The sequence below is a fragment of the Bacillus rossius genome, chromosome 1 (genome assembly GCF_032445375.1).
Source record: "Bacillus rossius redtenbacheri isolate Brsri chromosome 1, Brsri_v3, whole genome shotgun sequence".
Lineage (NCBI taxonomy): Eukaryota > Metazoa > Arthropoda > Insecta > Phasmatodea > Bacillidae > Bacillus > Bacillus rossius.
In genome coordinates this window covers 303626256-303646731 of record NC_086330.1, presented here as the reverse complement: position 1 = coordinate 303646731, position 20476 = coordinate 303626256, and the positions used below count along the sequence as shown (strand labels likewise).

General features: G+C 41.0%; 1 protein-coding gene across 4 annotated transcripts in view; it reads right to left on the bottom strand.

The window, feature by feature from the left end:
* Positions 1 to 17899, bottom strand: part of LOC134527842 (esterase B1-like) — a 213552-nt gene extending 195653 nt beyond the window's left edge. For 3 of the 4 annotated variants that reach the window (XR_010074298.1, XM_063360793.1, XM_063360794.1), the window contains exon 1: positions 14044 to 17779. Coding sequence is in view for 2 of the 4 variants with exons in the window: in XM_063360793.1 (XP_063216863.1) it covers positions 14044 to 14243 (200 nt within the window). In the remaining 2 variants the exon portion in view is untranslated. Of the gene's footprint in view, positions 1 to 14043 lie in introns of all 4 variants that reach the window. The other variant, XM_063360795.1, reaches the window with a different exon arrangement.
* Between the last annotated feature and the right edge of the window lie 2577 nt (positions 17900 to 20476).

Here is a 20476-nt window from a genome sequence, read left to right as displayed (position 1 = left end):
AGAATATGTGGTCTCAGAAAAAAAAATTTTATAAAGCAAATTTGATAAATGTGGTAAGTGTATTTCTTTCTCATTTCAAATTTTAAAGATTATACTATTGATGTGAAAAAAAAAAAACAAATTAGTTCACCACAAGTATCCACGATCTTGTAACTTCATATATTTTAAAAATGAGGTTAGGTTATGTGCTTGCAAATCTTTCTTATAATGTACAGTTCTAAATTCTTTAATCAATGGAGTACTGGCTTTAAATTAATTTTCTATAACTTTACAGGTGACGTATTATGTTTGTAGGTAAACAATGGGAAAGACAGGAGCTCAACGGATGTGGGAATGCAGAGAGAGGCAGAAGATACTTCCAGGAAAAGAAGAAGAAATGAAGTGTAGAGATCGTGAAAGGAAAAAATTAAAGAGGGAAGCGCTAATAAAAAATGGAGGTATTTTCAAATTAAGAAAATATGAACGAGAAAGGAAAAGGGTTGCACGAAAGAAAATAAAAAAACAAAACTGCACAGATACACTGCTTTCTCCAAGTGCCCTAGGTAAAGCGGCTGGTAGAGTGAAAAAGGCGTTACCTCATTCTCCAAGGAAAAGTGTTGAGGTTCTTGGAAAATTTGTTAAGACTTTATCACCAACCAAATTGGGTAAATTTTTGAATGTAGCAGGGCTTAGCAATTATAAAAAACAAGGAGTTCAAAGGAAACGAAGAAGTGATGCCCTTACAGATGAATGTGTAAGAACAGTAAAAGAATTTTTTTTAAGGGATGATATGTGCAGGTCAGAAATACTTTGTTACTGTCCAGACTGCAAATGGCAAAATGCTGTGTCAGAAACGTCTATTGCTTGTAAACTTAAGTGAAGCATTCAGTATTTTCAAATAAGAATCCAGTGATGTTTTATTAGGGTACTCCAAATTCAAATCGTTACGCCCTGAACATGTAGTCCCTATGTCCCTTACAGTTCAGGATGTGTGTGTGTGTAGTTATCATGGAAATGCTGAACTACTAGCCCAGTAAATAAAGGTTTTTTTGTCGCAACTAATTCCGGGAAAGCTGAATTTTTGTCAGATGTTAGACCCTTATAAGACACCTATTTCCTCAAAAGTCCCCGCCTCTCCCCCTTGTGCTTTCCCCCCACCCCTCTCGGAAGTTCTAAAATGTTGACCTTTACAGAATCGCTTGTGAATACGTAAATAATTGTGTAAAGTAGTAAAATATAGCGTATTTTGTTCTCAAAAATCTGATTTTTAATTTTGTTTCTGACAATATTTTCTTTAATGTTAATAGTTAAGGCGTTATAAAATCACAAACATAAAAAAAAAAAAAACGGGTTTTTAATGTCAAAATGCGCAGTTCTCGTTCTGGAAGATTTTAAATATTGGAAATACACAATAAATCTTCAAGTAAATTTTGTAGCACACACTTCCAGCTTTAAAATAATGTCTAGTTTATATCAGGGAATTCATTGGTTACTGCTGGGTAGGGGGGGAAGTGAGCGCATGCGTATGGCTAGCGTGCACCGACCTACTATGTGCATCCTTTTGTATTCGCAGTCCGTTCGCGTAGCTTTCATAATTATTTGAGGAATAATATATCTAGTTTTAATCTATTCATTTTTATATAAAATAATTCATAAAACACCTAACATAATTTTTTCTTTTTTGCACTTTATGTTAACAATAATATTTATTAGCAAATACTTAAAGCAATTCTGTGTACATAAATTCTTTACTTAAATACGCATAGCCAGATTTGGTTCGGGGGGAAATATACCCCTACCCAATTAAAGGCCCCCCCATTATCCACCACCCGCCGTGTCCAGGACTGGCTAAAACAGGTAGCTGTCATGATTATGAATAACTTTAAACAAGTTAAAAATGTTTTAAATATTAAATTGTAGTTAAGATGACAGCATCACGGACCGCCCAACCGCCTCTAATATAAAAGTAATGTATCCTTCATTTTTAACAAATTTTCCTTAATCAATACATGTTGACCTTCATCTGCATCAGTCATTGGCATTTACAAACTGTACTATGACACTAGTCGTCTGAAGGAAGTTCAATTTCTTCGTCGAAATTTGGAGAGTTAAGACATGATAATCCATTACAGTTTCCACACATAGCAGAACAGCTTAGACCGGATTTTCTGCATTTGCAATTGTTACCGCATGAAGTATTACAGCTGCAGGAAACAAGACAAAGGTCATCAGGGGCAAAGGCTTTGGTACTGGGAACAGGTTTTAAAACTTTATTTTTCCTGCAATTTTCCTTTACATATTCATGCCTCCAACCCCAATCTGTAGGTGGAAGTTTATTGCCCATCCAATATTGCACCTGGAGGTATACTCGTAATAGATGTTGGTGAGCTGCTTCTGATGTGGGGGGCAATTTTGATAAACCAAAGATAGATTTTAAAGCAGATTCACTTGTCATAGATGTAAATTTGTAGTAGCGAGCTTCATTCAGATTAGAATATCTCCTAAGCCTGTACATTTCAAGTATGAATGTCTCTCCCTTTTCGAGTAATTCATCGCGAGATACATTTTTTTTCCCAAAAATAACTCTGCTTGAAGTTTGGCTTGTGGTACATCTTTCATCACATCAACAGATTTTGTCTTTCCTATACCAAAAAATGACGATGTGGTGTCACAGCCTGTAAATTCATATGCAAATAAAAGAAGTTTTCTGATGCTCTTGTGCACATTTACTAGTGTTTGTATGTCATAATAAACAACGGAAGGATTTTTGCCACAGATTTCTTTTCGAAAGAATACAGAGTTATTTTCAGGCGCAAGTGCTACAAGCAGTACCAGAAGATCTGTGTTTGATCCCACAACTATGACTACATTGAATTTATTGAGATGTTCAATTCCTGTTTTTACAATGTCTAAGTCAGCATCTCCCTCGGCTATGAATGAACTTATTCCCCTTCTATTTAATGCTTCAGACAGTTTCATAATTAATTTTTTTTGTTATTTGTATTAGATAAAAAAAGCTTCCTTTTTCGTGATACATTTTGTATTTGTCTCAAATTCTATGTTACATTATGAGTTTTTAGCAGATCTTCTTGACTGTTCTTCTCCCTTAGTTGTTGGCTCTGAAGGGTACCCATCAAAAACAACAGTTGAGTTCATTCCATATTTTGTGACGATATTTGTGCAGTAATTTTCAATGATTTCTCCAAAAGTCTCTTCAATTGGCCATGTTACACAATGGAGAAGAAAGCCTCCATCAATAACTATACCAGTACCTGTATCTTGTTGGGGTTTAAAATCAAAGTAATGCCCTCAGAAAATACCTTCAGGAATGATGACTTTGCTCCTTTACGTAAAGAAACATCATCGAATAAGGATGGTGGCCGAGAAGCCAGATCGTACGAAAGGTAAACTTTTAATCTAGTCGGACCATCACACAAACAGAGTATTCGATTGAATAACTGTTGAGGAGTCACAGTCACTCGCTTTGATCGAACAACCACAGATTTGTGACTAGATTGAGTCAGTACCATATCCTTCTTATCTAATTTCAGTTCTCCGAAAGTTTGTCCCTTCATATTTTTCATAGCTGCCCTGCAGCCCGCCCGCTTCGACCCTAACCACTAAACCACTCTTAACGCTATTGCAGAGATAAGACAAGAACGTATAGCCCACTCCTGCTCCGTCATCACGAAGACTTAATAAACGAGACGCAATAAGAATATGCACACGTGGTGTGCCTGCCACTTAACCCAGTTCTTGCTGCCAAGGCTCAAACATATTAACCCTAAAAGCCACTTGACCCTCATATGTTTTATGGCAAATTTACCATTATCTAAATAATTTCGAAACGGGATTGCAGTGATCCAGTTCTTGCCTTTGTCAAAGGCGATTCGGGTTCGAAACCAAGCAGGAACTCCCAGATTTTCGTCAACAGGAATCGAGCCGAGACTATGACGCAGGCCAAAGTGTTTCACCAGAGAGCTCTCGTTCCTTCCGCCCGTAATATGTAAAAATAAACACCACCAAACAATTATTTTTGATTCCATTTTGTATTGCGAATGAATACATCAATATATTAATAATTCGCCTACTATTAGATTTAGGTTCCTATTTAAATTTTAAAGTTTTAAATCCTGCATGTAACAGAGGAATATTGAAAATAACAATCTCATGATAAGAGTAGATTGTAGGGAAGCCGGGTAGATAAATGTAGGTAGCAGGTCGGAGCGTGCTAGCCATATGCATTGGCTCACTTCTCCCCCCCCCCCCCTCCACAGCAGTAACCAATGAATTCCCCGATATAAACTATACATCATTTTAAAGCTGAAAGTGTGTGCTACAAAATTTACTTGAAGATTTTTTGTTTATTTCCAATATTTAAAAACATCCAGAACGAGAACTCCGCATTTTGACATTAAAAACCCTTTTTTTTTTTATGTTTGTGATTTTATAACGCCTTAACTATCAACATTAAAGAAAATATTGTCAGAAACAAAATTAAAAACCAGATTTTTGAGAACAAAATATGCTATATATTTACTACTTTACACAATTATTTACGTATTCACAAGCGATTCTGTAAAGGTAAACATTTTAGAACTTCCGAGAGGGGTGGGGGGGAAAGCACAAGGGGGAGAGGCGGGGACTTTTGAGGAAATACGTGTCTTATAAGGGTCTAACATCTGACAAAAATTCAGCTTTCCCGGAATTAGTTGCGATAACAGGCGATTTTTGGCCTTCATTTACTGGGCTATACTTATAGGGTCATTGAAGAAGTACCTTCATGAATTCTTTAATTCTGTAAGCAATGTGCTTTCACAAACATTATGTGACACAAATAACGTTCATTGTGTAGACAGAGAATGCAATCATTGTGGAACTTCAAATTTAGACAATTATTTCGATGACATCGAGTTCAATGGAAATATCTCCTATTACAAGTGGAGAACAGAAAATGGCAGAGTTGTAAAGCAAGAAATACATGCAGACATTGAAGCAGTAAAATGTGAGCTTTGCACACAGTTACAGTATCTTTCCAGGCACAGTTATAATGCTAAAAGACAACATAGTGAACTGCGATCTTTGAAAGAAACACTTTCGGCAAATGAAATCATTATTTTGGAAGACTCTGCAGAAAATTATTTAATCAAGCATCAGTCTGAAATCATGCAAGCCCAATGGAGTTCACCCAGTGTTATAATTTTCACTGCAGTAGTATACTACAAATTAGAAGGCCAGTAACAACATATTTGCTATGCAATAGTATCAGATTCATTAAACCATAATAAAGACAGCATTCATGCTTTCAATGAAGCCATTTTCAATGATTTAAAGACAAGTCTCATATTTCATTTTGATTTTGTTCACTATTTTTCTGATGGTGCAGCAAGCCAATTCAAAAGCAGATATAAAGTATGTATGTGATCTTCTTTTCCATGAAGAAGACTTTGGCTTTTCAGCTGACCATAGTTACTTTGAAACATCCCATGGAAAAGGACCCCATGATGGTGTTGGCGGAGAAGTAAAGAGGGTGATATTAAGATGTGAGCTACAAAAAAAAATTGTAGTAAATGGAGCTCAAGATTTTGCTAATGCTGCTAATTAGTAAAATCGATTGTTATATTGTATGCTCCTGAAACTAAGATACAAGATATTGCATGCAAGCTACAGCATCGTTGGGAAATTTGTCTCCCAGTGCTTGGACTCCGTAAGTTTCACTACAGTACCAGCTGAAAATGGCAGCAGCGCTTTGTTGCTAATAAATTCCGTGTTTTCTGGACAGGAGAGTAACGGTGTATGTTGTGAAATTATCAAGAATGTTAACACTATGCTACCAGGAAACTATGATAACCTTCCAGAGACATCATAGCAAGAAAGTATTAGTTTGGAAGTAGAAAGCTCTAAACTAAGTGAAGGAAAATTTGTGCTATGCAGAGTAATTTCTGAGAAGAATTCCGTGTTTCGTTACGTGTGTGTAATTAAAGAAGTATTGTCTCCGAGTGATTTTCGAGTAATGGGGTTGAAGGCAACAGACCACAAAGGAATTTATTTTAAGGCTAATGAAAGTGATAGAGTCAGTTAGGGTAATTATGAGACAAGGCAAAAAAAGGGAAATAAAGAGACACACAATTTTTTCTGTTCTGATAAATGATCTCAGCACTTTGCATGAATGATGTTATGTACTAGTCTGATATCTATTATGATAAAATAATTGAAAATTCTCCTAACTATATATCTGGCAGTAGACAAATTTTTCTGTATTGATGTTTTTTCTAACCAAAATAATTTCATGCACTGCACTTTACATTTTGTTACCTTGGCTCAATCCAAATCTTGAGGAAAGTGTTTGTGGTTTTCTTTGGTAGTGTAAGGGAGAACCTTCTTTTTCAGTTTTAAAACACAATTTTAAGTTTTTTATTTAAGAAGAAAATTTTAATTAAAAAAGGGGGTAAATATGAGACATTATGAGGGTAAAAGTGAGACACTTCTAGGGGAAAAATGAGACAGGTGGTACATTTGTTTCTGTAGCTGAATACTAATGTTTGTCATTTTTTTCATCTCTGAAATAGTGTCTTGAATGTTGGTACTTTTATATTTATTTCCTTGTGTGTAATCATAGTGTGAAATGTGTTCTTCTACTCCTGTGCTGCTCTTATAGGCCTAATCTAGGGAAGGAATTGTTATAAAGAGTGTGTCAATAAGTATCATTCGATTTGGCACGTCTATATTTCTGAAACTAATAAACACATACAATTAATTTTTTTTTTGCTGAAAGAGAAACTCAAAAAGTTTTTTTATAGGTGTGCGTGAACAACGTACTGTTGGAAAGAGAAAACTCTCGAATTTTACATGGTCCCCGCTAGGTAGCAGCGCTCACTTCAGTTCTAGTAAACATGGCGTCTGGACAACAGAAAGTGTTTTGTGTTCTACGTTTTGCGCATTGCAAGTCAATAATAACAGTTCAACGTGACTTTCGTACTAGGTATGGTGTTGATCCTCCTACAGCACAGAGCATTAGACAATGGCATGAGCAATTCCGAGAAACAGGTTGTTTGTGTAAAGGCAAATCGCCAGGCCGTCCCCGAGTGCCTGACGCAGATGTGGAGCGCATCCGCCATTGTTTCACATGCAGTCCGAAGAAATCCGTTCGCCGTGCAGCTCGACAACTCAACATACCCTCGATGTCCATGTGGCATGTGTTGCGTCGACGTTTACACATGAAACCTTACAAAATTCAGCTACTGCAAACTCTTCGTGGAGGTGACAAAGAACGGTGTGTGGAGTTTTTTAAGTTCGTTCTTGACAAGATGGAGGATGATGACAGTTTTGTTCCACACTTAGTGTTCAGTGACGAGGCAACATTCCATTTAAATGGAAAGGTGAACCGCCACAACGTGAGAATATGGGATACAGAACAACCACATGAAGTTGTACATCATGAGAGGGACACTCCAAAATTTTATGTGTTTTGTGCAGTTTCACGGAAAAAGGTGTACGGTCCATTTTTTTTCTTCTGAGAACACTGTCACAGGAATAACATATCTCGATATGCTTGAGAACTATCTTTTCCCGCAGTTGGAGACTGATTCGAACGACTTCATTTACCAACCGGATGGGGCACCGCCACACTGGCATCTGGAAGTGCGGGAATTTTTTAATCAAAGGATTTCTGGAAGATGGATGGGTCGCACCAGGCGCGGATCCAAGGGGGGGCGATAGGGGCAATAGCCCCCCCCCCTTCACCCAGGGAAGCAAAATCGATGATGTAGCCATATACATAAAGACCCGCGCATTGTCTTACATGAAACCAAAATATTGATAGCTATGTGCCACATTGACACAGAGTAACTTCACTCTGGGCATGTTTCCTTCATCTTTCAACTTTTCAGCTGTCCTGATCTCAAGAGAAAAGCATGGCTTGGAATGTTGGAAGGGGGTGGCGGGCGACAAGCTGGGCTGTCCTGTTACTGGAGTGGAGAGTGGAGTGAGGAGAGTTGCAATGCGACCACAACCAACCCCCCTCCCCAACTATACGCCACGCCAACAGACGACTGCCTTGCCTTCTCGTCAGTAACCTACTGTATAATCAGTGACAGGACAGTGTTCAGTAAAAGTAGCATCATGTTCGACGAAACTACTGATGCTTCACGAGTCCCAGTTGACACTTGTTTTGAGGTAGGTACACAAAGATTCAGTGCACGAAGATGTTTTACAATTTTTAAATGTTCGACAATTTGTGAACAGTGAGGACAAGGACCAATATGAAGTATATGAACCAACTGTAAGTGGCAAAGATATTGGGCAAGTCGTACTATGTCACAATCATGCTCTTAATTTGGGCATATCAAAATCATCCAGCATCCAAGCAATTCGAAATACTATTGCAACAATGAAATCGAAAATCTCGTTCTTCACTGCATCATCAAAACGCTCAGCTTTACTCAAGAAAGTTTTATGTCACCAACTCTCTGGACTGTGTGAAACTCGTTGGATCGAAAGACATGATGGCATTTTGCAGTTCCGAACATCTTTTCTGAAAGTAGCTCAGGCTTTAGAGTGTGCTGCATCTTGGAAAGATGCTGAAAGTGCTGCAAAAGCAAAGACTTCTTTGACTGCACTTTGTGAGAGTGAATTTATTATCTCAGTCATCTGCTTATCTGATATGCTGGGAGACACTCTTCTTTTGAGTAGACTATATCAGAAGACTTCAATAGACCTTAAGGTTGCCCAAGTTATTCTCGCAGATATGCTTTCTGTTCTAAATACAAAATGTACACAAAGTGAAGAGCTATTTTCTCAACTTTTCAACGAAGCTGATGGTCTTGCTCAGAAGCTTGGTGTAGATTTAACTATACCTCGACTTGTGAGAAGGCAAACACACAGACAAAATTACCCATCAACGTACCCTGTTGAATATTTCCGAAGAGCTGTATTCATTCCCGTTCTGTAGCACATTGTCGAAGATTTAAAACATAGGTTTTCGAAAGAAACGCAACAGCTTCACAGCCTGTCAGCTTTGTTACCAACTTCCTCTTCGAGTAAAGTAAATGTCAAAAAAATTTCTACAAAGTATGGCTCTCTCCTTGGAGTGAATGGGCTAGAATATGTGGAAAGACAACTTAATGCCGAGGTTCGATCATGGGAGGCGAAGTGGACCCGTGAGAAAGAAATCAACAAAACATTACCCTCCACAGCTCTCGATGTTCTCGCTTCGTGTGACGAGGCGCTGTATCCAGGCATCTACATACTCCTGAAAATCTTAGTCACCTTACCCGTAAGTGTCACTTCGGCAGAGAGAACATTTTCGACATTGAGAAGACTTAAGACGTGGTTGAGATCTACCACAAAGGAAGACAGACTGACCGGACTTGCATTATTGCATATCCATTATGGCTGCGAGATTGATAAAGAAAAAGTCATTGATCGCTTTGCAAGCAAGAGAACCCGCAGGATGGAATTCATTCTATGATGGAGAAAAACTGTTGTTTTGCAACTTCTATTTATGCACAATCATTATATGTATAAGACATTTTAATTTTAGTTATTACTACAAATGTTATGCCCATTCTTTAGTTATTGTATTTTATTTATTATTTTCTGATAACTTTATAATTTACCAAAACTCATTTTCTGTGAAATTTTTTACCGACTATACCAAAAGTGTATTTGACATTTTAAGCACAAAATTGCTATTAAAAAAACACCATTTTAAATGTGAAAATCTATAATCTTTCCGTGGGGTGGACCCCCGGACTCTCCCATTTTAAATACTTTTGAAACCTACCTTCGCCCCCCCTGACATCAAACACTGGATCCGCCCCTGGGTCGCACTGGACCAAATGATGCAGCCTTACATTACTGGCCTCCAAGGTCACCGGCCCTGACTGTATGTGATTTTTTCTTGTGGGGATTTATAAAAGACTCTGTTTATGTGCCTCCATTACCAACTACAATGAATGAACTGAGACATCGCATAACAGCAGCCGTGGAAGCAGTAACACAAGACATGCTCGCTGCAGTGTGGGACCAATTTGAATACCGCCTTGACATATGCCGTGCATCTAAAGGGGGGCATATGGAACACCTTTGAAAAAAAATTCATTGTATATGTTTATTAGTTTCAGAAATATAGACGTGCCAAATCGGATTATTCTTATTGATAAACCCTGTATTATTAAAAGATAGGTGAGTTAAATGCATGTATTAGTTAAAGTGCTAATTGGTAATTTCTTTCTCATTCTCTTAAAGCCTGAATTACTGGTATTACTAGTAAGCACATGCTGATATTTTAGGCCTAGTCTAGGCCATTTAATTCTAATGAATAACACAACCCATTCAGGGCCTACAGGCCTATATATAAAATTACCAGCCTCTTTGAAACTTGCATTGCAGTAAATCTATAGTTCAGGAATCTCTTTTTTTTTCAGCAATGGGAAAGGTTTACAAAAAGAAAATAAAAAAAGTATTCAGATGAAGAACTGGAAAAAGCAATTAAGGAAGTACAGGAGCAGAAGGCAACACTGAGGGCTACTGCTAAAAAGTACAACATAGATAAATCTTTATTGTCGAGAAGAGTGTTGAATAAATGCACTGGAACTCAGGGGAGGAAAACAGCTTTAACAAAGAGAGATGAAGAGAGACTAGCTTCAAATCTTAAAATTATGGCAAAATGGGGCTTCCCATTGTCACGGGATGAAGCGCTTACTGTAGTACAAGAATATTTTGAAATCAATGGTATTAAAACCCCATTCAAAAATGGGAAACCAGGACATGATTGGTTTACAGAATTTCGAATCCGTAACAATCTTACATTGAAAAAAGCAGAACCACTAGATCAAAACAGGAGACGAGCTACAAGTGATCCCTTCAACGTGTATGACTTCTATAATAAACTGGAAGAAGTTCTGTTAGAACTTAATCTTCTTGATAAGCCAGAACAAATATGGAACTTGGCTGAAACGTCATTTTCTTCTGATCCATCTAAAGTAAAGGGTGTAGCTGGAGTAGGTCAGAAGTTTCATCAAAACATTACAGGCACTGGGCGAGACAACACCACCGTTATGGCTTGCGTGTCTGCATCAGGTCGTGCTCTACCACCACTGATAGTGTTTGCAGCTTCAAAATTATGGACAAACTGGAAAGGAACACATGATTTACCTGGAACTTTCTATGCTGTAGCTAAGGAAAGATACATGACTGCTGAAGTGTTTTCAGATTACTTTTAAAAATTCTGTCAAGTAGTACAAGAAAGACCTTTACTTCTAATTTTTGATGGCCACCTATCTCACCTTGACGTTAGCATTATAGACAGGGCAATTAAGGAGAGAGTAGTGATACTGAAACTTCCAGCTCATACCATAGATGTTCTTCAGCCCTTGGATAAAGCTGTTTTCAGACCATTCAAATGTTTGTGGGAGACACTGCTAGTAAAATGGCAACGAGAAAACCAGATATCCCTTGCTTCCTCAAAATCAGAATTCGTCGATTTAATATGTGAAATATGGCACAAGGCTATGAGGACAGATAATATAATATCTGGCTTTAAATCAACCGGAATATTTCCTTGCGATCGCAAGAAGTATCCCACCAGCAGACTTGATCCTGTCAAGTTAAAACGGTACTCAGAATTGCAGCGAACTGAGAAACGATACTCAGGCCTAACTGAGACTGAACCTACAAGTGATGCTGTAGTCGAAAATGAATTTTTACCCATACCTAGCTCCAGTTCTACTGAAACCACTACAGTTGTACCCTCCCCATTGTCTCCATCTTCTGGGCCTACAGACTCCTTTCCTGATATACTTCCTGAAAATTCTTTCGAGAATATCCTACTTTCAAAAATCAAACTCACTGACAAAACCATGATCAAGCGAAAAATAGTGGACCCAACAGCATAGGTGATAACATCTGAAGAGTATTTTCAGCTTGTGAGGGAAAACCAGAAAAAAGCTCATAAGAAGAATCGAAAGGGTACTGGTATTTAAAAGGCAACAGTTCCAGTAGTAAAACCTCCATCTAAGAGAAGAGCGAAAGTTGATTCTTCTGACTCAGCTTCAAGCGAAGATGAAGATTGGCAAGGTAGCAGTGACAGTCGTGATGAAGTTGATCTACTCGACACAGATGCTGTGGAAATGACCATGGCAGATGAAGTGAATCCAGGTGACTTTGTGCTTGTAATTTTTGAAAGTTCTGGAAAGCAGCATTCTTTTCAATATAAATATGTTGCGACTGTTCAGAAAGTTCTGGAAGGTGGAGACATGCAAATTATGTGTCTCAATTGTGTGGACAATAACAAAACTGTGTTCAGGCTTAATGAAAATGATGTATATGTTGTGGAAAAGTCAAAAGTACTGGGGAAATTGCCTATTCCAATAATAACAATTACATTTGCATTCCCAGGAACAGTTGATGTTTTTAAAAAAAACTAGAACTCCTACAGTTTCTGTTAACCCAGTTCAAACCAAGGAAAATGTCTCATTTTTTCACCATTCTGATTACAATGGACACTGTGATTTTATTTAGTGTCATTAAAATGTAAAATAAATTCAGATATAAAGCTCAGGTACCATTTAACTAGAAGGTATGATGTCAATTTTCTATACTATGTAATTTTTTTGTCAGGGGAAATTATAAAAATGTATCTCAAGCCTAAATTTGGTGTTATTGAAACATGGCCATTTTGTTCCTATAATAAAACTGAGGAAAGTGTTGCAAACTATTATACCCAAATTTTTTCTTGTCTTCCTTTGACCCTAAGCTGTCTCACAATTACCATATTAACTCGCCAACATTATTATACAGTCTGCTACAATACTGTCTCACTTTTCATTGAAACAGCGTGCATCGATCACAATGGGGATTATGTAGAAAAATAATAGAAAGGCCAAAGTTTCCAAAAAAATAAAAAAAAAGTATAGTTCTTTGCAAATAAACATGTTTTTCTTTGTGAAAAAAAATTATAGTTTTTATTTTACAAACAACCCTTATAGAAGATGGGAAACAACAAAAGACTTGACGTATTACACCGTCTGACCAGTGGCGTCTCGTCAGGGCAAGCAAGGCAAGCAGTGCTTGCCCAGGCAGTTTCCAGACATTGTATTTTTTAAATAAATATTTTATTCAGAATAGTATTTTACTTTGGCTCGTGCCGTTAGGAGTATGTATTTTTTACACTATCTTCTTGGGACCCAGAACTGTGCGCTGTGCGCTATAAGAAAAGAACTCGTTGACACACAAAACATGCTGTTTTAGAAGCGTTGCTAGGTTTAGAAGCGCTGGTAGGACCGCTTTCAGCAGGAAGGCTGCCGCAGTAGTTTCCTTTCGGAAGAGGGCGGGGGGGGGGGGGGGGGGGGGGGGTGGCATGGTACAAAGGTTCAGGGAGGGGATTGGCTGTAAAAACACGTGGTAGAAGCTACGAAGGTAGCGCTTTCTTGCCGAACTGAAACGAACATGGCCGAAGCAGACGGTGGAATTCTTCCGCCGACTGCTTCGGCTATGTCCGCCACAGTTCGGCAGGGCAGGTGGCGAGGTCGCGTTTCAGTCGGCGGTCGTCTCTCGGGGCGCGCGCATCTCTCCCGCGGGTTGTTCGCTGGCAGTGCGTGGGGGATTTGTGGGCGTACGTGTCCCGCGGGTGGCGGATACGGGATCCCAGCTCGAGAGTTGCAATCTCGCTGGGGTGAATGTGAATAACCAATAGCAGTCCGCGGACCAATGGCCGGCCTGTGGAGTTGTTATTACGGCTATCGGGGTGAAAGGTAGCCTGAATGCAGCTTGGCGCGTGGCAGAAAGCAGTTCCGTCGGTGAAGGCACCGCAGGGAAGCTCGATGTGCCCTAGATGCGAAGTGTAGATGAACTGCGGGCTGGAAATTGCGGAGCTGTGAACTGCCGCGCGCGCAACGGAACTGAACAGCATCGTAACTCTGAAGGAAGAGATGGCGGCGCCTTTAAGTTGGGGCCCTGTTGGAGCTAGTGGTAGCCTGGGCAGCGCGACCTTCAACCGTCCCGGGATTTTGGAGGACAAGAGGGTCCGACTCGCAAGATACTTAATTCGCCTGAACGACTTACCCCCACCCTGGCTTGAAAGGTTGTTGGCTGTTGACTGGAGAAGGAAGATGAAGATGGCGCAATGTCAGGCTGCCTTTCGCCCCGTACGCCCGCAGTTCGAGCCGGTTTACTGGCTCGTCTGCCCACATCTGGTTTAACTGTGGCTGCCTGGGCAGCTGGGCTGGGCTGACGAGTGAAGTCACCCGCCCCTGGGGGCGCATGCGCCCCTGGTTAATAATAACCCAGGAGTACCCAACATTTAAATGCGGGCCGCAAGGCCCAAGCACCCAACTCCAGCATGGTTGATTTTTCAGCCCCTCCAACTCTTCTTACCTGGACCCTTCTTCCCTCTTGTCCAGTAGTTACCTGCTTGCTTAATGCATGTTAATTGATCCCCGCATGACCCGGCCCAGGATTTTCCCTGTGTCTATGCAGGTTTTACCTGGGTCACATTAGCTAGCTTTTAAGCTAGGCGACCAATGGGGCGTCAGTCATGGCGCCAATCGCAGCCATGGCTGGCCAGTAAACCCCAATAGCACACGATGCACGCGCCCTTGTCCCGCATGGTTAAAAACCCGCATGGAAGAGTGTATAGGCCTGAGACACACTTACACTAGACGCAACATAACTCCGAGCCTGGGTGACGGTTAGAGAATCGTTGTGTGTATGTGAGTCCCGACATTGGAGAAGGCAGACGTGGCGCGGCAGTGAGAGATAATGCGTAACTTGATAACAGGGGCTACACGCTACTGCACAGAGTGAAAACTTAGTCCTTCGGTGAAATCCGACGAATACGTTGGTACTTACTAAACGTTTTCGTTTACAGTTTGGATCTGAGGTTTGTATGCATGTAGTGTATCACTTTTGTTCAGAGCCAGTGTTACATATGTAGTGCAGTACTTCAGTAAAGCACAACTTTATACATAAAATGCCTCCAGTGTTGTCTAAAGTTAAGAGTAAAAAACTGCACTCGCAGGCGCGGGAAATCGTCTATAACGTTCTGCAGTTTATGGAAAATTAAGCGCGATTGCAGGAACCCTCCATTTCACTAGAGAAAGCACAGCTGAGAACAGCTAATGCGACGGGTGTGTCTCGCATGGCTGTACAAACAACATGAAAAAAGGACTCACCGAACAATTATTACAAAATCTTCCACCAAACAGTGTTGTTGTGATAGATAATGCTCCCTATCACAATGTAAAAATAAATAAAACGCCTATCTCCAGCTCGACAAAATTGGAAATGCAGCAGTGGTTAAGTAAGGAGAATATTTCCTTTACTAGCGACATGCTCAAACCAAACTTGTATAACCTCATAAAGAAGCACAAACCTTCGCAAGTGCAGTACTCGGCAGACAGACTATTGGTAAATAGTGGCCACGCATTACTTCGTCTGCCCCCTTATCATCCGGATTTGAATCCGATAGAAAGCATATGGGCTAAAGTTAAAGGAGAAGTCGTTTCAAGAAATGTTACTTGCAATTTGGCAAATGTAAAAAAACCTTGCGAGGAAATATTTAACCGAATGGGTCCAGAATATTGGATACCGATTTGCAATCACGTCAAGACACTCGAGAACGAATACTGGGATAAGGATGTGCGTTTTGACATTGAAATTGATAAAGCGATTGTTCAGTTAGGTGATGCAAACAGTGACAGCAGTGACGTTTACACATCAGACTCTTCGGATGGAACAGTCAGTGGCGTTGAAGAACTGAGGTAGTGCTTGGAACGTCAGTGGTAAGTGGTCAATGTCTTCTGCTTTTCTCTACCTGCTGCGCAAGGTCGCCATATCTGCTTATACCCCCTCCTCAACCACCCGACCCCCCACACGTGTTGCAGTCAACACTCCTCATGTGTGACGTAGCTCAAGCTCGGAGTTATATTGCGCCTAGTGTAGGTCCTCCCCTAACCTGGACCCTCCCCTTACACACTTAGAATAATTAAGGCTAGGAAAAAAAATCGTGGCGTTTCAGGAATGATTGACGTGCCAGTTTCTTCGTACACGTACCAGTTAACAGATTTTCTGATCACGAATGAAGATAATTTCTTTTGTGTTGGTACGAAAAATACCAAGATTTAATTTTTACTATTCTAGTGCATTTTTATGAGGTTCTTCTCTTTATTTTAAGTACCTACTTACTTTGCCATGTGTTGTCTGTTTATATATTTTGTACCAGATATCGATGATACTACACTCCCACTTAATATATAAGTCATGTAGAGTAGGTATTTTACTATCAGAATAATGTAAGTCAAACATTATTTTTTAAAAATAATTTATTTTAAAAAAAAAAGTCAATTTTTCTACCTGTGGAAAAGTCAATGTTCAGTTAAGAAAACTACTTAAATAGCACCATTTTGTACCTTGAAATACATATTTTCCTGGGGGAGGGCCCCCTCCTCTCATCATGTTTTGATGTGAACGGAGTTGTTGCTTCCCCTCATGTAAACCTCACGCCTCGCCACTGCGTCTGACAATGTGAAAGATCTGAGACACCCACAGACACCAACAATGATTTCAAGATGAAAGCTCACTCACAAGAATGGAGAACTTAAGACCTAAGACATTCATCAGAACATTCTTCTGCTAGCACAAGTGACAACGAAGATGTTATGTATGGTATAGGTATGTAAAGTTGTCAGGTTGCTAGAAGGGCAGACTAGACAGGAAATGTTGAAACAGAATGTTTGGATTTTGTTCTGATTGTACGCAAAAAAGGTAACAGTGACCACAAAAAAAGACTGTAAAGAAAGAGTAAATTAAATGTTAAAACATTTCAATTTGACAACCAGTAATGAATCTCATGTGTGGAACAGAGGATAATTTACAGACCAAATCTAGAAGACTCTTAACAAAGCAAAGCTGCAGATGCCAAAATGGTAAAACAATTCATTAAGGTTAGCACAAACAAAGAATAGTTAATTTTTTGTGTGTTCTTAAAAAATGAAAATAATTTCTAAAAAAAACATTATTGCTCCTTTTATTCTATTTGATGATTCTGCCAAACAACATTGTGATATTTCTCGTATTAAGTTATTTTGAATAAATTAGGGGTATTTTACTTTTAAAATACTGTAATTCGGAGCAGCATTCAAATACTTTTTTGGGCACGTAGTAATCAAAAATAAAAATATTCAAAATATTTACTTTTTCGGAAGATAACCAACTTTTGGAATCTATCATTTTACATTCTTCAGTGAATTAAATATAAAGTAGGGCAGTTAAAAGGAATGTATTTTGATAAAGCTGCTCGCAGCAAACACACATGTTAATAAAGAAGTGTTTTAAGTTAAGTGACACAATAACTAATTTCATAACAAACTTATAGTTCAGTCTATTGAAATTGGCGATCATGACATGAATAGACATGTTCTAAAATTTCCAGATATCCTGCAAGAAAATGAACCCATACTGATTTTAAGACGTGCAAATAGGCGAAACCAAACTAACAAACTACAAGAAGTGGCCAGAACTATCGTCACCAATCACGAAAAATAATATACTGTCACGTTTATACCACGACCAAACGTGATTCGGCAAATTTATAGTTGCGTAACCTTGTAACAAATCACATCTGCGAATATTATCTTTCAATGAAAACTAATAAACGTATTTAAACAGCAAATTACAAAATAACTATATAATAACTACGATGTCATCACAGGACCGAATTAATTTTTATCTATAACACTCAAAGTACACATAACCATTATTTATACTAATGTCAGAATATGCCCTGGAAAACACTTACATGTTATGTCCCTTCTATACTCCTTGTTGGGAGACCTAAGATGCACATAAAGTTCTGACATTCCCGATTACACCCGAACAATTCACCTTCGGCTAACTTCGTGAATTATTTTATTTTTGCACAGGAAAGTCGGTGGTCGTCTCTCGGGGCGTGCGCATCTCTCTCGCGGGCTGTTGGCTGGGAGTTCCCTGCGACCTATTGGGTAACCGAAGGCTGGCAGTGCGTGTGGGTTTTGTGTGCGTGCTGGGGGCGGCCTAGCAGCGCCAACTGCTACCGACCGCGTCCCGCGGGTGGCGGATACGGGAGCCCAGCCCGAGAGTTGCAATCTCGCTGGGGTGGCTGCGAATAACCAATAGCAGTCCGCGGACCAATGGCCGGCCTGTGGAGTCGTTATTACGGCTGTCGGTGTGAAAGGTAGCCTGAATGCAGCTCGGCGCGTGGCAGGAAGCAGCTTCGTCGGCGAAGGCACCGCAGGGGAGCTCGATGTGCTGCAAAAATGCGAAGTGTAGACGAACTGCAGGCTGGAACTTGCGGAGCTGTGAACTGCTGCGCGCGCAACGGAATTTAAATGCATCGGAACTCTGAAGGAAGACATCAGGAACCTTCAACTGGGGCTGCTGTAGGTGTGGCAGCAGTAGCCTCGAGCGGCGCGACCTTAAACCGTCTCGGGGATTTTGGGTGGCGAGGTTGGTTCCCTCCCCCCACCCTGGCTTGAAAAGTATTGCTGTTGACCTGAAGAAGGAAGATGAAGATGGCGCAACGTCAGGCTGCCTTTCGCTCCGAGAGCCAGCAGTTCGAGCCGGTTTACTGGCTCGTCTGCCCACTTCTGTCTTAACTGTGGCTGCCTGGGCAGCTGTGGCTGGGCTGATGTGAAGTCGCCCGCCCCTGGGGGCGCATGCGCCCCTGGCTAATAATAACCCAGGAGCTCCCAACTTAAATGCGGGCCGTAATGCCCAAGCACCCTACTCCTTCAAGGTTGATTTTTCAGCCCCTCCAACTCTTCTTACCTGGACCCTTCTTCCTCTTGTCCAGTAGTTACCTGCTTGCGTAATGCATGTTAATTGATCCCCGCATGACCCGGCCCAGGGTTTTCCCTGTGTCTATGCAGGTTTTACCTGGGTCACATTAGCTAGCTTTAAGCTAGGCGACCAATGGGGCGTCAGTCATGGTGCCAATTGCAGCCATGGCTGGCCAGTAAACCCCAATAAGCACACGATGCACGCGCCCTTGTCCTGCATGGTTCAAAACCCGCATGGTAGAGTGTATAGGCTTCGGCCTGAGACACACTTAGGTCCTCCTCTAACCTGGACCCTCCCCTTACACAGCTAGGAAAAATATATATATATATATTGCACAGGAAAAATGAATTCAAATATTAAAGGTGGTCGGTTAGGTTAGCTACATTAAAACACTTGAAAACACTATGGACGGTTAGTTAGGTTAGTATAGCTACATTAAAATAAACAGAGAAATATAAATATATATAAATAAACTCGAGGTTGGCCGAAGGTGAATTGTTCGGGTGTAATCAGGCATGGCAGAACTTTATGTGTATCTTAGGGCATCGAGCCTGGGCCAAGGACGGACGCGTCAAGCTGAGCTGCGAGATTCCAGGAACAGCCTGTTTACTCGCACACAGGCCAGGTGGTATTCCCAGGTTTTTCTAGGAAGTATAAGCGTGCAAAACAACCCGGGTTGTAGCTAACCCTACAGCCTAGCCACAAACCCGGCTTAATCCGGGTGCGTGGTCAGTGGGTTTTTGTGCGTTGTAGGGTGTACACTAGCGACATGACTGATCAGTTAAGTGACGAGCAGGTTATGCAGGAGTGCATCGATGTGCCCCTGCCGAGCGACGACGAAAATGAAATGTCCAGTGATGATGGCTTCACTACAGTCGTCCCAAAAAAAAAACGGGAGGAAATGACGAAAGACTGCGCCCCCCACTGACGAACCCCGCGATCGCCAGGCAGCAGGCCGAGCGACTTCACAAGCAGCCCGTCAGAAGGGCAAACAACTCGGCCAGTCAAACGGCCGCCAACACGTCCGCAGGTTCGAGCCCTGCCCCGCCAAACCCTGCCCCTCAGGCAAAGAAAATGCAAGAGAAACCCCTGTACGTATTCGTGGATTCTGGCCACAGCTACCCGGCCATTAAAACAGTGCTGGATGCAGCACTGCAGGAGCGCTGGTCGTGCATCAGTCGCGGCCATGACCAGCTCATGATTCACACTGCCACTGTGGAGGAGTACCACAGGGCAGTGCGTGCACTGGAGCAGGCCGGAGTGCAACACTCTGTGCTGCTGCAACGGGACGATATCCCGAACAAGTTTGTGTTTTGTCGGGTGTATAGCAGCACCGACAAACAATTCATTTGACGACAGTCGTCGTGCCCTCATAGACTTAGAGGCCGTTTCTGCCCACCGCCGGGTACCTGAGGGGGGCTATTTCCCCCTAACCCTCTGTGCAGTGCAGTGAGTGCTCCGTGCTAGGGACGCACCCGCGTGCGCCCTAACTTCGCTTCTGGACCGCTCAAGGACGGACATCTTTGTATAATTATTTATAGATAACTTAACTTGTAATTGTGTATTCAAATAGGGTAGTAATGTGATTTGTTTGAATCGTGTAGCTTTGTACAGGGGCCGCGCCTGGTCCGCAGTAGACACGCGACCCTCCGTGCCGCTTTCCCCCCTTCCTCCTCCCCCC